We start from the raw sequence: 14,061 nt of genomic DNA on the forward strand, positions 1-14,061 counted from the left end.
CAATCAATTACTTTGGAAGAATGAAAAGTTAAGACAACTAAATGATTGAAGAGTGATTTTTTAATGTGATAGCTTACTGGCATTTTAGCTCACCGTAGGTAACAAACAGCTTACTAGACTTGATTCTCACTGACTTCGTGTTACAAAAATAGAATGTGACCTTGAGTGGTGCAATACAACAGACAAAATCATAGAAAGTGGCATTTTAATTAGTATAATTGCTTACAATGTAGGCACTGCATGAGTTGAAATACCTGATAATACAAAAGCCTTTGTCATGAGTCTTTGATTATCCAACTCCACTAAATTGGTTCCTAGAAGATTGGTTGGTCATAGAAATGGTGTAATTCTATGGACACTGCATCCATTCAGTACCACCTGTTGCTCGTCTTAAGCACATTGGAGAGCGCTCACATACTTCTGGCGAATATCAAACTCATCTGCTGGACGATTGTAGGCCTTCCATACAGGCTCCCCCACGAACAGTCTCATGGCTTGAGTGTAGTTCTGTAAAATGCATGAGGAAAAACAATCAACATTTTACTTGAAATGTAAAAATCTTACTTTTGACTTGGACATGCAGTATGGCTCTAGACCTAGACATTCTCATATTCATATAGGTCAACTGCTGGCAGTGTGTGCATATCCTATCCTAATGACCTGGCGGAAGACATTGAGGGAGTTCGATTAAGCTGAGCCGCAGTGCACCGGTCTACAATGCCTTCAGAAATTATACACACCCCTCAACTTTTTCCACAGAGATTGTCACAGGCCTACACACAATACCCCATAATGTAAATTCCATTGTTTCTATCGTTTACAAATTAATTAAACAAAAAGCTTGAGTCTAAGTATTCAACCCCTTTTATGGCAAGCCTAAATAAAGTTCAGCAGTAAAAATGTGCATAAGTCAGAAGTTGCATGGACTCAATGTGCAATAGTGTTTTACATTACTTTCCAATGACTACCTCATCTCTGTACCCCACACATACAGATAATTGTAAGGTCCCTCAGTCAAGCAGGGAATTTCAAACAGATTCAACCACAAGACCAGGGAGGTGTTCCAATGCCTTTCAAAGGGCACCTATTGGTAGATGGGTAAAAAAAATACATGTAAAAAAGCAGACATTAAATATCCCTTTGAGCATGGTGAAGTTATTATACTTTGGATGGTGTATCAATATACCAAGTCACCACAAAGATACAGGCGTCCTTCCTATCTCAGTTGACGGAGAGGAAGGAAACCGCTCAAGGATTTCATCATGACTTTAAAGCCAATGGTGACTTTAAAACAGTTACATAGCTTAATGGCTGTGGTAAGAGAACTGAGGATGTATCAACAACATTGTAGTTACTCCACAATACTAACCTAAATGACAGAGTGAAAAGGAGGAAGGAAGCCTGTAAGGAATACAAATATTTGTTTGCAATAAGGCACTAAAGAAAAACAGCTAAAAATGTGGCAAAGAAATTAATGCTTTGTATTCAGGACAAAGTAATGTTGGATTTGCCCTAAACATAACTAAGTACCACTTCATATTTTCAAACATGGTGCTGGCTGCATCATGTTATGGGTATGCTTGTCATGGACAAGGACTAGGGAGTTGTTTAGGATACAAAGAAATGGAATAGAGCTAAGTACAGGCAAAATCCTAGTGGAAAACCTGGTTGAGTCTGCTTTCCAACAAACACTGGGAGACAAAACTCACCTTTCAGCAGGACAATAACCTAAGGCCAAATCAACACTGGAGTTGCTTACCAAGACGACATTGAATGTTTCCTGCTAACTTGGCAGAGCTTGAATCATTTTTTAAGAATAACGTACAAATATTGTCCAATCCAGGTGTGTAAAGCTCTTAGACTTACCCAGAAAGACTCACAGCTGTAATTGTTGCCAAAGGTGATTCTAACATTTATTGAATACTTATGTAAATAAGATATTTTTGTACTTTATTTAAGAAATGTGCAAATATTTCTTAAAACATGTTTTCAATTTGTCATTATGGGGTATTATGTGTAGATGGGTGAGGAAAAAGAAGATTTAATCCATTTGGAATTCAAGCAGTAACAAAAACATAAGTCAAGGGGGTATGAATGCTTTCTGAAGGCACTGTATGGCCAGTGATATCAACAGGAAAAAGCAGTGAGGGAGCCACCCATCCCATGAGAGTGAATGCCATTCCAGTGCACTGCACTGCCCGCTATAAATTCTAATCAGATAGTGTTTGCATGTTTAGGTAAAAAGACAAATAATGTCCTGTTTGGAACACTGGGTGGATTCGATTAGGCTGAGTACCGGTCTGTTGCCCGTGACGTGAAAAAGCATAAGTGATGAGGGATCAGGGCCCTTCTCAATTGGAACAGTAATCTGCACCGCTTAGTCTTGTCAACAAGGCAGCATGGTGCTTCATTCAGAAACATACATATTTTTCCCCATCAAATATAGGTTCAAGTTTTCATTAGGAAGGTAGATATAGCATCTTTATCAAAAGTAATCACTTCTGCATGTGAAAACACATACCTACTCATTACTCCACGTACTTAACCTACGTCACTTAAAACCATCGGCCACGAGCGGGGAACCTGGCTCACGCCTGGGAGGAAGCCTGGTTCCAAAACTAATGCAATTGCTTTTCGCCTTCTACCAGGGCAACCCGGGCCAGATAATCGAATGCCCTCCATGTTGGACAGTTTTACTGTAGGTGTTGTAAACAGCCAAATGACAAATGGAGCCATACGGTCTCAGTCAGAGTGAATCTGTGGTAGATGCCTGCAGGCAGAGTGATCAGGTCTCCCTTGGTCATGGCGATGCGGATCCAGCGGTCCTCTCTGTCCCTCACATCAAAGTAGGCCCTGCCATCCAGGATGTAGCGGATCTCATCATCCAGGTGAAGGTGCTCCTCAAAAAACATCTTCAGCTTGGGACAAGAGTGCACAAATGGCAGGACACTTTTAATTAATGTGCTTTTATAAAGTATCATTATAACAAGTCTAATATTGGCATACAAAATAACAAGTGAAACAATTGGAATTTGACTCCGAGCACCCTCAAATGTGTTCTTGTCACTACGCAGGCATTACCTTGTCCTCGTAGTTAGGTAGTTTGTCCTTGTCGATAGTGATGATGTCGGAGTAGGAGTAGCCTCTGTCTTTACGGATCTTTTCCAGCACAGGGTCTGTTTCATAAATATCAGCATCTAACTGGAAGACATGGACAGTACAGAATCAACCAGTCTGTCTCTAGTCTCATAAAATCTAGTCTGTCTCTAGTCTCATAAAGAAATTCATTTTTTTGTGGCTAACATTAGCTAGGTTACGAGTTAGGTTAAATGGTTAAAGTTAGCTTACATGCTAAGTAGTTGCAAATTAGCTAAAATGCTAAAGCTGTCAGTGATGAGATTCGAACACGCAACCTTTGGATTGATAGATGTTCGCGTTATAAGAATACCCATACACCTTATTTTGGCCTAAGTAACCCGTTTTATGTAACTATGCCAAACGTAAAATATACTAATTTGACGTCCCGGGAATAACGTTTACTATGTTACGTCTAGTCTATGAGACAAGGCTGGCGACTCAGACGCTACTGTTATGCAATCCAATTTAGCCAGTCACATTTATTTGTGTACAATTGCATTCACAGACGTGATAACCTAACCAGCTAAACGTTGACAACTTGTCCTTGATAACTGAAGTTACCAAGTTGTTATCCCGCCTTGCTCGCTAGTTAGCTAACTACCTTCCAGTAGAAAACCCCAATATTTTCTAACTCCTTCAAAGACACGGGTTCGTTTGGGTTTAGTTTATGTGGCATCCTATGATCTTCGTCAGAATCGTCCATAAACCAAGCCTCAATCGACGCCATGGTACAGCACTGAATAAATATTAAAACAAAGGTAAATCTTCTTATTATTTTTGTTCTTCTATGATGTAATGGCGGTCCGCAAACGTTAAAGTTGCATTCTGCCACCTACTGTGCTGGAGCTCCACATTTCTAAATCCTGCTACCTAACCCAGTACTTCTGAGAAAATATAAATAAATACCCCTACTAGCTTCTAATAGATCCCACCTCATCCCTAAAGAGAAATGTGTAGATAGATAAGTAAGAACATGCACGTGATAAAAACAAACGATAACGTCGCTTTGGAATGGTAATGTGGAAACGTTACAAATAATAGTTCGCATTTCAACTCATTGCAATGTCAATAACTAATTCAACATGATTTCAGCAGTCTGTTAGAGCAGTGATTGAGGAGGGACAACCTGAGGGGGACTTGAACCAGCAACCCTTTAATTTTTTTGTCAAAGATCCCTACTTTCAACTACCTCATCAGAACATTGGAACAAAGGTGGGAGCACTTGTATTGTCTATCCCGCTGAATATCCCATTACAAATAAATCATTAGTGTTCTACCATAAGAGGAGGGATTCACTTAAAGGTCCAATGCAGCCGTTTGTTAAAATCTAAAATTCAAATCATTTCTGGGTAACAATTAAGTGCCTTATTGTGATTGTTTACAATTAAAATTGTAAAAAAAAAAAAAAGAAACAAAAATAGCTTCTTTGCAAAGAGCAATTTCTCAAGCAAGCAATTTTGTCAGGGCTGCCCTGGGAGTGTTCAGAGTGGAAAGAGGAAAACTGAAAGCAAGCTGTTAATAGTGTTTTGCCAGTAACCAAAATGTTGCTGGTTTGAATTCCTGAGCCGAATATGTGAAAAATCTGTTGATGTGCGTTTAAAAAAGGCACTTAACCCTAATTGTTCTGGAAAAGAGTGCCTGCTAAATATGACCCAAATGTAAATGTTATTTCTAACCTCATAGGTGGAGATCCACTGTATATTTTCACTAAACAAAAACAAAAACGCAACCATTTCAAAGATCTTAAGTTAAAGTTTATATAAGGAAATCAGTCGATTGATATAAATTAATTAGGCCCTAATCTATGGATTTCTCATGACTGGGAACACACATATGCATATGTTGGTCACAGATACATACTTTTTTTTTAAACAGTCAGTATTTGGTGTGACCACCATTTGCCTCATGCAGCGCGACACATCTCCTTGGCATAGAGTTGATTGTGGCCTGTGGAATGTTGCCTCACTGTTGCAGCTTCACTGTACTATCCACAGCTCCCCACAAGGTGGCGGCCATGTAGTTGACACACAACATTCCTGTCTTAATCATTCATATCTGTAGTTGAGGTGATGAAACAGTCGGGATTGTGTGATCCTGTGTTTTCTCATATCAGTGATATTTAAATAGGAATTTAGCTGTAGCATGAATCACATGAATTGAAAATGACACGCTCTTTGTATGCATGCTTCTTGAAGATGCAACACAGGAAATATTGACTACTGTATATATATGACAAACCCAACGCAACAGAATTGTTTTCTACCCGTGTCACCAAAATGTTGTTCTGGAGCAGTCACATACACTCTGTGTTCCAGGTTCATTGCATTACACTACGATGTTGGATCAAACGAAGCTTCTGACGTCACTGATGACGTTCTTCTGATACTGTGACACTCATTGGCACACAGCTTCGAAGTCAGCAATGCCTCAGAGTTTTGGTATCACACGTAACATCACTAGTAAATGCTATAGTATAGCTTGCTACAGTCCACAAAAACACTATAGTAAATACTACAGTATAATACCGTCCCTAAAAACACTGCCTTTAATACTACAGTCTGCAAAAACACTACAATAATTACTATAGTATATATACACTACTCTTTTTTTTACTACTTTATGTATACTATAGTATTCCTTCCATAGTATACATTATAGGCTCTTTTTATGTCAGTAGCTTGAAGGTGACTTTGTTGACTTCTCACAAATAGTTCAAATGCAATGCAGTATATACTGTGTGCATAAGGACAATAACTCGGTCTATAAGAATGACAGCATTTTGATCCTTTTTTAATCTGATATCAATAAGAAAAAAAAATATTGCATCATTATGTAAACTCTGTTGGTGGGATATTTGGTCGGTCATCTTGTATTTGTTCGGTGTGATTTCTATTCACACTGATTATCTGAGACAAGTTAGTGTGAGGTAATGAGGGCTACTTTACGTTAGTAAGCCACATCAATGTGAATCATATTAACCAACGTGCTGATTCTCTGAAATAAGACCACCATCTCAAGGGTAAATACAGACTGAAAAAATAACAAACCTCCTTCCTTCTACTGGAACTGACCACATGACCTCATCTGGGTGTGGGAAATATGACATTCAATCCAAATATACTTATGATGCCCTCAGCTTGGATAGATCTACTCCGTGATACCACATGTTCATATGGGGTGACATAATGCGTAGAAAGGAAAGAGGCTGTCAAACAACTGTGTTTTGCGTTTCACAATGATTCACATGGAGTGGCACAGGACAACAGAGGCAAGACCGCAGAGTGTATTAACCCTTGGATTATCTGTATTTTTAGGTATCAAGAGCTGCAATGAACTTTGATGTCAAAAACAAAACGGGTCAAGACCAAGTAAGAGCACTATGTTGCCACCTGAGCGCATCTCGACAATATAGTGCATTCGGAAAATAGTCAGACCCCTTTCTTTTTTTACATTTTGTTATGTTACAGCCTTATTCTAGAAAATGATTACATTGTTCATCCCCCATTAATCTACACACATTACCCCTTAATGAGAAAGCAAAATCAGGGTTTTAGAAATTGTAGCAAATGTATTAAAATTTAAATAAATAAATATCACATTTAAGTATTCATACCCTTTACTCAGTACTTTGTTGAAGCACCTTTGGCAGCGATTAAAGCCTAGAGTCTTCTTGGGTATGATGCTACAAGCTTCTCACACCTGCATTTGGGGAGTTTCTCCCATTCTTCTCTGCAGATCCTCTCAAGCTCTGTCTGGTTGTATGGGGAGCGTTGCTGCACAGCTATTTTCAGGTCTCTCCGGAGATGTTCAATCGGGTTCAAGTCCCGGCTTTGGCTGGGCCACTCAAGGACAGAGTGGCCCAGCGACTTGTCCCGAAGCCACTCCTGCGTTGTCTTTGCTGTGTGCTTAGAGTCGTTGTCCTGTTGGAAGGTGAACTGTCGCACCAGTCTGACTTCCTGAGCACTCTGGAGCAGGTCTTCATCAAGGATCTCTCTGTACTTTATCACTCCAGTGTTAATCGCTAAATTGTAATTATTTCGCCACTATGGCCTATTTATTGCCTTTACCTCCCTAATCCTACTACATTTGCACACACTGCATATAGATTTTTCTATTGTGTTATTGACTGTACGTTTGTTTATCCCATGTGTAACTCTGTGATGTTTTTGTTGCACTGCTTTGCTTCATCTTGGCCAGGTCGCAGTTGTCAATGAGAACTTGTTCTCAACTGGCCTACCTGGTTAAATAAAGGTGAAATAAAATAAATACAACTTTTCCCTCGATCCTGACTAGTGTCCCAATCCCTGCTGCTGACAAATCCCAACAGCATGATGCTGCCACCAACATGCTTCACCGTAGGGATGGTGCCAGGTTTTCACTCAACGTGATGCTTGGCATTCAGGCCAAATAATTCAATCTTGGTTTCATCAGAGAATCTTGTTTCTAATGGTCTGAGAGTCTTTAGGTGCCTTTTGGCAAACTCCAACCGGGCTGTCATGTGCCTTTTACTGAGGAGTGGCTTCTACCATAAAGACCTGATCGGTGGAGTGCTGCAGAGATGGTTGTCCTTCTGGAAGGTTTTTCCATCTTCAGAGGAACTCTGTCAGGTCTTTCTCCCTCGATGCTCAGTTTGGCCGGGCGGCCAGCTCTAAGAAGAGTCTCGGTGGTTCCAAACGTCTTCCATTTAAGAATGATGGAGGCCACTGTGTTCTTGGAGACCTTCAATTCTGCAGAAATGTTGTGGTACCTTTCCCCAGATCTGTGCCTCGACACAATCCTTCCTTGGAGCTCTATGGACAATTCCTTCGACCTCATGGCTTGGTTTTTGTTCTGACATGCACTCTGAACTGTGGGACCTTATATAGACAGGTGTGTCTCAAGGATGATCATTGGAAACAGGACGCACCTGAGCTCAATTTCAAGTCTCATAGTAAAGGGTCTGAATTCTTATGTAAATAAGGGATTTCTGTTTGGGCGATCATCAAATCAAATGTATTTATATAGCCCTTCTTACATCAGCGGATATCTCAAAGTGCTGTACAGAAACCCAGCCTAAAATGTGTGGATGATGAGGGGAAAATGTATTGAATTAATTTTAGAATAAGGCTGTAATGTAATAAAATGTGGAAATAGGGAAGGGGTCTGAATACTTTCCGAATGCACTGTATAAGCACCATGCAGTGGGTTTCTCTCTCTCTCGCTCTCTTTCTTTGTGTGTGTGTGTGTGCTTGTTCTTTGATTGTGCAAAGTATTACATCAGCACACTACACCCACATAAGTGACGGGTATGTGTGAACAGAAGTGTTTTTGAGGAGAATCAGTGGCCTAACACAGCACAGGAAAAAGTTGAGGATTGGATGGCTATTCCTGTGAAATAATTGTGAAGTAACTGTTATTTTTTTGTTTTTGTTTCTGCTTAGTGATTAGACAACATTGAGAAATGTGCATCACACTCTTGTTATGTCCTCATTGGACTCTTTACCTCTCACCCATTGTAGGCTGTGCTCCAGATCCCACAAGTGTCACGCCTTGGTCTTAGTATTTTGTGTTTTCTTTCTTTATTTGGTCAGGCCAGGGTGTGACATGGGTTATTGTGGTGTGTTTTTGTCTTAGGAGTTTTGTGGGGTGTCTACGTAGTCTATGGCTGCCTGAGGCGGTTCTCAATCAGAGTCAGGTGATTATCGTTGTCTCTGATTGGGAACCATATTTAGGCAGCCATATTCTGTGAGTGTTTCGTGGGTGATTGTTCCTGTCTTTGTGTTTGCACCAGATAGGGCTGTTTCGGTTTTCATTATTTCATTTAGTTATTTTTGTAGTTTCTGTATGTATAGGTTTTCCTTCATTAAAATATATCATGAATCATCATCACGCTGCATTTTGGTCCGATCCTTGTTCTACCTCTTCGTCAGAGGAGGAGATAGAAGAGAGCCGTTACAGAATCACCCACCACACCCGGACCAAGTGGCGTGGTAACAGGCAACAGCGGCAGCAGGAGCAGCGCGATAAGAATTTCTGGACTTGGGAGGAAATCCTCGACGGGAGAGGACCCTGGGCTAAACCAGGGGAGTGTAGCCGCACCAAGCAGCAACGAAAAGAGGACTGGACATGGGAGGACGAACTGGACGGTGAAGGACCTTGGGCTCAGCCTGGAGAATATCGCCGCCCCAAGGAAGAACTGGAGGCGGGGAAAGCGGAGAGGCGCTGGTATGAGGAGGCAGCACGGCGACGTGGATGGAAGCCTGAGAGTCAGCCCCAAAAATGTATTGGGGGGGTGGCTCACAGGGAGTATGGCTATGCCAGGTAGGAGACCTGCGCAAACTCCCTGTGCTTACCGGGGGGCTAGTGAGACCGGGCAGGCACCGTGTTATGCTATGGAGCGCACAGTGTTTCCAGTGCGGGTGCATAGCCCGGTGCGGTTCATACCAGCTCTTCGTATTGGCCGGGCTAGAGTGGGCATTGAGCCAGGTAAGGTTGGGCAGGCTTGGTGCTCAAGAGCTCCAGTGCGCCTGCACGGTCCGGTCTATCCAGAGCCACCTCTACACACCAGTCCTCCGGTGGCAGCTCCCCGCACCAGGCTTCCTGTGCGTGTTCTCTATCCAGTTCCACCAGTGCCAGCAACACGCATCAGGCCTACAGTGCGCCTCGCCTCTCCAGCGCTGCCGGAGTCTCCCGCCTGTTCAGCGCAGTCTGAGCCTTTCTCCTTTCCTGCGCTGCCGGAGTCTCCCGCCTGTTTAGCGCAGCCAGAGCCTTCCTTCTCTCCAGCGCTGCCGGAGTCTCCTGCCTGTTCAGCGCAGCCTGAGCTGCCAGTCTGCATGGAGCAGCCTGAGCTGCCAGACTGCATGGAGCAGCCAGAGCTGTCAGTCTGCATGGAGCAGCCAGAGCTGTCAGGTTGCATGGAGCAGCCAGAGCTGCCAGTCTGCATAGAGCTGCCAGTCTGCATAGAGCAGCCAGAGTTGCCAGTCTGCATGGAGCTGCCAGTCTGCATAGAGCAGCCAGAGCTGTCAGTCTGCATGGAGCAGCCAGAGCTGCCAGGTTGCATGGAGCAGCCAGAGCTGCCAGTCTGCATAGAGCTGCCAGTCTGCATAGAGCAGCCAGAGCTGCCTGCATGGAGTCTGCATGGTCTGCATAGAGCAGCCAGAGCTGCCAGTCTGCATGGAGCAGCCAGAGCTGCCAGTCTGCAGGAGCAGCCAGAGCAGCTAGTCAGCCAGACTCTTCCAGATATGCCAGTCAGCCAGACTCTTCCAGATCTGCCAGTCAGCCAGACTCTTCCAGATCTGCCAGTCAACCAGACTCTTCCAGATCTGCCAGTCAACCAGACTCTTCCAGATCTGCCAGTCAACCAGACTCTTCCAGATCTGCCAGCAACAGACTCTTCCAGATCCGCCAGCCAGTCAGGATCTGCCAGACTACCTGCCTGAGCTTCCTCTCAGTGCTGAGCTTCCTCTCAGTGCTGGGCTTTCCCTCAGTGCTGGGCTTCCCCTCAGTGCTGGGCTTCCCCTCAGTGCTGGGCTTCCCCTCAGTGCTGAGCTGCCCCTCAGTCCCGAGCTTCCCCTCAGTCCCGAGCTACCCCTCAGTCCCGAGCTGCCCCTCAGTCCCGAGCTGCCCCTCAGTCCCGAGCTGCCCCTCAGTCCAGTGGGGTTCTGGGTGAGGACTATTAGGCCATGGTCGGCGGAGAGGGTGGATTATCCCAGGACGCGAGGGGGAGGAACTATGACATTTATGGAGTGGGGTCCACGTCCCGAGCCGGAGCCGCCACCATGGACAGACGCCCACCCGGACCCTCCCTATGGTTTTGAGGTGCGTCCGGGAGTCCGCACCTTAGGGGGGGGTTCTGTCACGCCTTGGTCTTAGTATTTTGTGTTTTCTTTATTTATTTGGTCAGGCCAGGGTGTGACATGGGTTATTGTGGTGTGTTTTTGTCTTAGGAGTTTTGTGGGGTGTCTACGTAGTCTATGGCTGCCTGAGGCGGTTCTCAATCAGAGTCAGGTGATTATCGTTGTCTCTGATTGGGAACCATATTTAGGCAGCCATATTCTGTGAGTGTTTCGTGGGTGATTGTTCCTGTCTTTGTGTTTGCACCAGATAGGGCTGTTTCGGTTTTCATTATTTCATTTCGTTATTTTTGTAGTTTCTGTATGTATAGGTTTTCCTTCATTAAAATATATAATGAATCATCATCACGCTGCATTTGGTCCGATCCTTGTTCTACCTCTTCGTCAGAGGAGGAGATAGAAGAGAGCCGTTACAACAAGTCCATTTCACATGTCCAACAACACCCACGTTGACCTCACAACGATGCCAACCATGCCCATTGACACTGTAAACAATATACTGTACACATTTAGCTCAGCAAACTAATTTAGTTTATTTTTATGTAAGCGGTCTGGATTGTAAGCTGTCTAACTGCCAAAGTCCTGAAGAACCTGGCAGCCCCAGCCCTCGCTAGCTCAGCAACTGGCAGTGTCTTGGACTGCCTCTGGGATGGGTTGGGGTGGCTGGCCGTGCTGGACTTTCCCAGCATGGGAGAGAGAAAAGTGGCATATCACTGGGCACAAACTGGTTGAATCAATGTTGTTTCAAAGTAATTTGAATATTGTGTCCATGGGAACCAGGGCTATAATTCATTTTGATCTACGGTGTCCACAGATTTATAAGTGAAAATGTCAGTCGGAACCGGTACCAGGACTACGCAGATCCCCTAAACAGGTTATTCCGCCTGAAATGTATGCTTGTCATAACAAAGGGGTTGAATACTTATTGACATTTCAGCTTTCAGCTTTCCATTTGTATATTAATTTGTAAACAAATTCTGAAAAACATAATTCCACTTTGACATTGTGGGGTATTGTGTTTAGGCCAGTGACAAAACAAATCACAATTGAATCCATTTTAAATTCAGGCTGTAACACAACAAAATTATGAAAAAGTCAAGGGGTGTGAATATATTCTGAAGGCACTGTACTCAACCTTAAAATGAGTAACACATCCATGGCCACATTGTGAGGTGACTGTAACTATAAATGTCTTCTTATGTAATGATAGAAAGCGTGCATGTTCAAGATAGCCTGCAAAGGTTGCAGGTCTGTGGAGATCTTCACCATTGTTATAATAATATGTCCCAAATCTCGAACAGCATTGATCACTTGCACTACAGTATGTACTTCTAATGTAATCACAACTGCAATCCAGGTCATTTTGGTTGTGATATTAGATGAAGCACTGTAACAACACATGAAGTTGTTGTATAAATACTAAATATCTCACATTTTATTCCCATTTTAACCTTGGACTAGATTCCATCAGATTCACGTTTGCCGATTCACGCTTGTTTTGCGGGTGTCTGAGATGGACTTGCGTTAGAGCTGTCAAATCCACAAGCGGCTCTCGGCATTATACTTTTTGTAAAAAAAAAAAAAAAAAACTTTATTTTTATTTAACTAGGCAAGTCAGTTAAAAACAAATTCTTATTTTCAATGACAGCCTAGGAACAGTGGGTTAACTAACTGCCTGTTCAGGGGTAGAACGACAGATTTGTACCTTGTCGGCTTGGGGGTTTGAACTTGCAACCTTCCGATTACTAGCCCAACACTCTAACCACTAGGCTACCCTGCCACCTCATACTTAAAGTGGACATTGCCAATGGCTGCACAGAGTTGCATTAAGACAAATAAGACAAACCACAAATGTGGTATATCAGACCATATACCACAGGTATGACAAAAAATATATTTTTACTGCCCTAATTATGTTGGTAACCAGTTTATAATAGCAATAGGCACCTCTAGGGTTTGTGATATATGGCCAATATACCACAGCTAAGGGCTGTGTCCAGGTACACCGTGCTGCTGCTCCAGTTTCAACTGTTCTGCCTGCGGCTATGGAACCCTGACCTGTTCACCGGACGTGCTACCTGTCCCAGGCCTGCTGTTTTCAACTCTCTAGAGTTGGAGCGGTAGAGATACTCCTAATGATCGGCTATGAAAAGTCAACTGACATTTACTCCTGAGGTGCTGACCTGCTGCACCCTCGACAACTACTGTGATTATTATTATTTGACCATGCTGGTCATTTATGAACATTTGAACATCTTGGCCATGTTCTGTTATAATCTCCACCCGGCACAGCCAGAACAGGACTGGCCACCCCTCATAGCCTGGTTCCTCTCTAGGTTTCTTCCTAGGTTTTGGCCTTTCCAGGGAGTTTTTCCTACACCTGCATCCTCTACACCTGCATTGCTTGCTGTTTGGGGTTTTAGGCTGGGTTTCTGTACAGCACTTTGAGATATCAGCTGATGTAAGAAGGGCTATATAAATACATTTGATTTGATTTGATGCGTCTTGCCTAAGAACAGCCCTTAGCCGTGGTATATTGGCCATATACCACACCACCTCGTGCCTTATTTCTATTTAGTCTACACATTCTCATTCTGAACTTCTCACAAAAGTGAGACGGGTGTGACTTTGTGACAATGACCACACGAGCAGCCTATCTGATTTCACAGGTCTACCTCAGACACCACCAAAGCACCAGCTATGCGGGTGTCGGCTATCGCTGGTTAACGTGTGATCTGATCTAGGCCTTTTCTGTGCTTTTAAATGGTTGATGACAACTAAACCAAAAATCATATTTTTTTTGTTGGGATTTGTTTGTGCTTTTAGTTGTAACACATTAGGAATTCAACAAACTTCTGGCTGTCTTTTTGAGTGGGTGAATAAAGGTTGAAATGTCACTGATCAACGTCTCAACCAAATATTACCCACATTTCCATGTTGAAATGACATGGTGTGCCCAGTGGGATATCTCCGCTGTCAAGAGTGGAGAGGGGAGCCAGGGGGCCAGCTAACCCGGCAGCGAGCCTCCAAACAAACGGCTTCAACTGCTAACAACTCCTAGTGACTGCAGCAGAGTAGTTAAATATACACC

At 43.3% G+C, this 14,061-nt stretch overlaps 1 protein-coding gene across 1 annotated transcript; it reads right to left on the reverse strand.

The window, feature by feature from the left end:
- Positions 1-42: 42 nt before the first annotated feature.
- Positions 43-3,956, reverse strand: adi1 (acireductone dioxygenase 1). The gene is made up of 4 exons (XM_029675167.2): positions 3,740-3,956; positions 3,082-3,201; positions 2,739-2,918; positions 43-507 (listed from the first exon to the last, which is right to left on the reverse strand). Exons 1-4 carry the CDS (start codon positions 3,863-3,865, stop codon positions 391-393), a joined length of 543 nt encoding a protein of 180 aa, XP_029531027.1. The 5' UTR covers positions 3,866-3,956; the 3' UTR covers positions 43-390.
- Positions 3,957-14,061: the final 10,105 nt, after the last annotated feature.

Source organism: Oncorhynchus nerka, linkage group LG12 (genome assembly GCF_034236695.1).
Source record: "Oncorhynchus nerka isolate Pitt River linkage group LG12, Oner_Uvic_2.0, whole genome shotgun sequence".
Lineage (NCBI taxonomy): Eukaryota > Metazoa > Chordata > Actinopteri > Salmoniformes > Salmonidae > Oncorhynchus > Oncorhynchus nerka.

Coding starts and splice junctions, on each gene's coding strand:
- adi1 (XM_029675167.2), bottom strand. CDS start 3,865: ATGGCGTCGATTGAGGCTTGGTTTATGGACGATTCTGACGAAGATCAT. Junction 3,202..3,739: donor TTGGGGTTTTCTACTGGAAG/GTAGTTAGCTAA, acceptor CATGTCTTCCAG/TTAGATGCTGATATTTATGA. Junction 508..2,738: donor GATTCACTCTGACTGAGACC/GTATGGCTCCAT, acceptor TGCATTTTACAG/AACTACACTCAAGCCATGAG.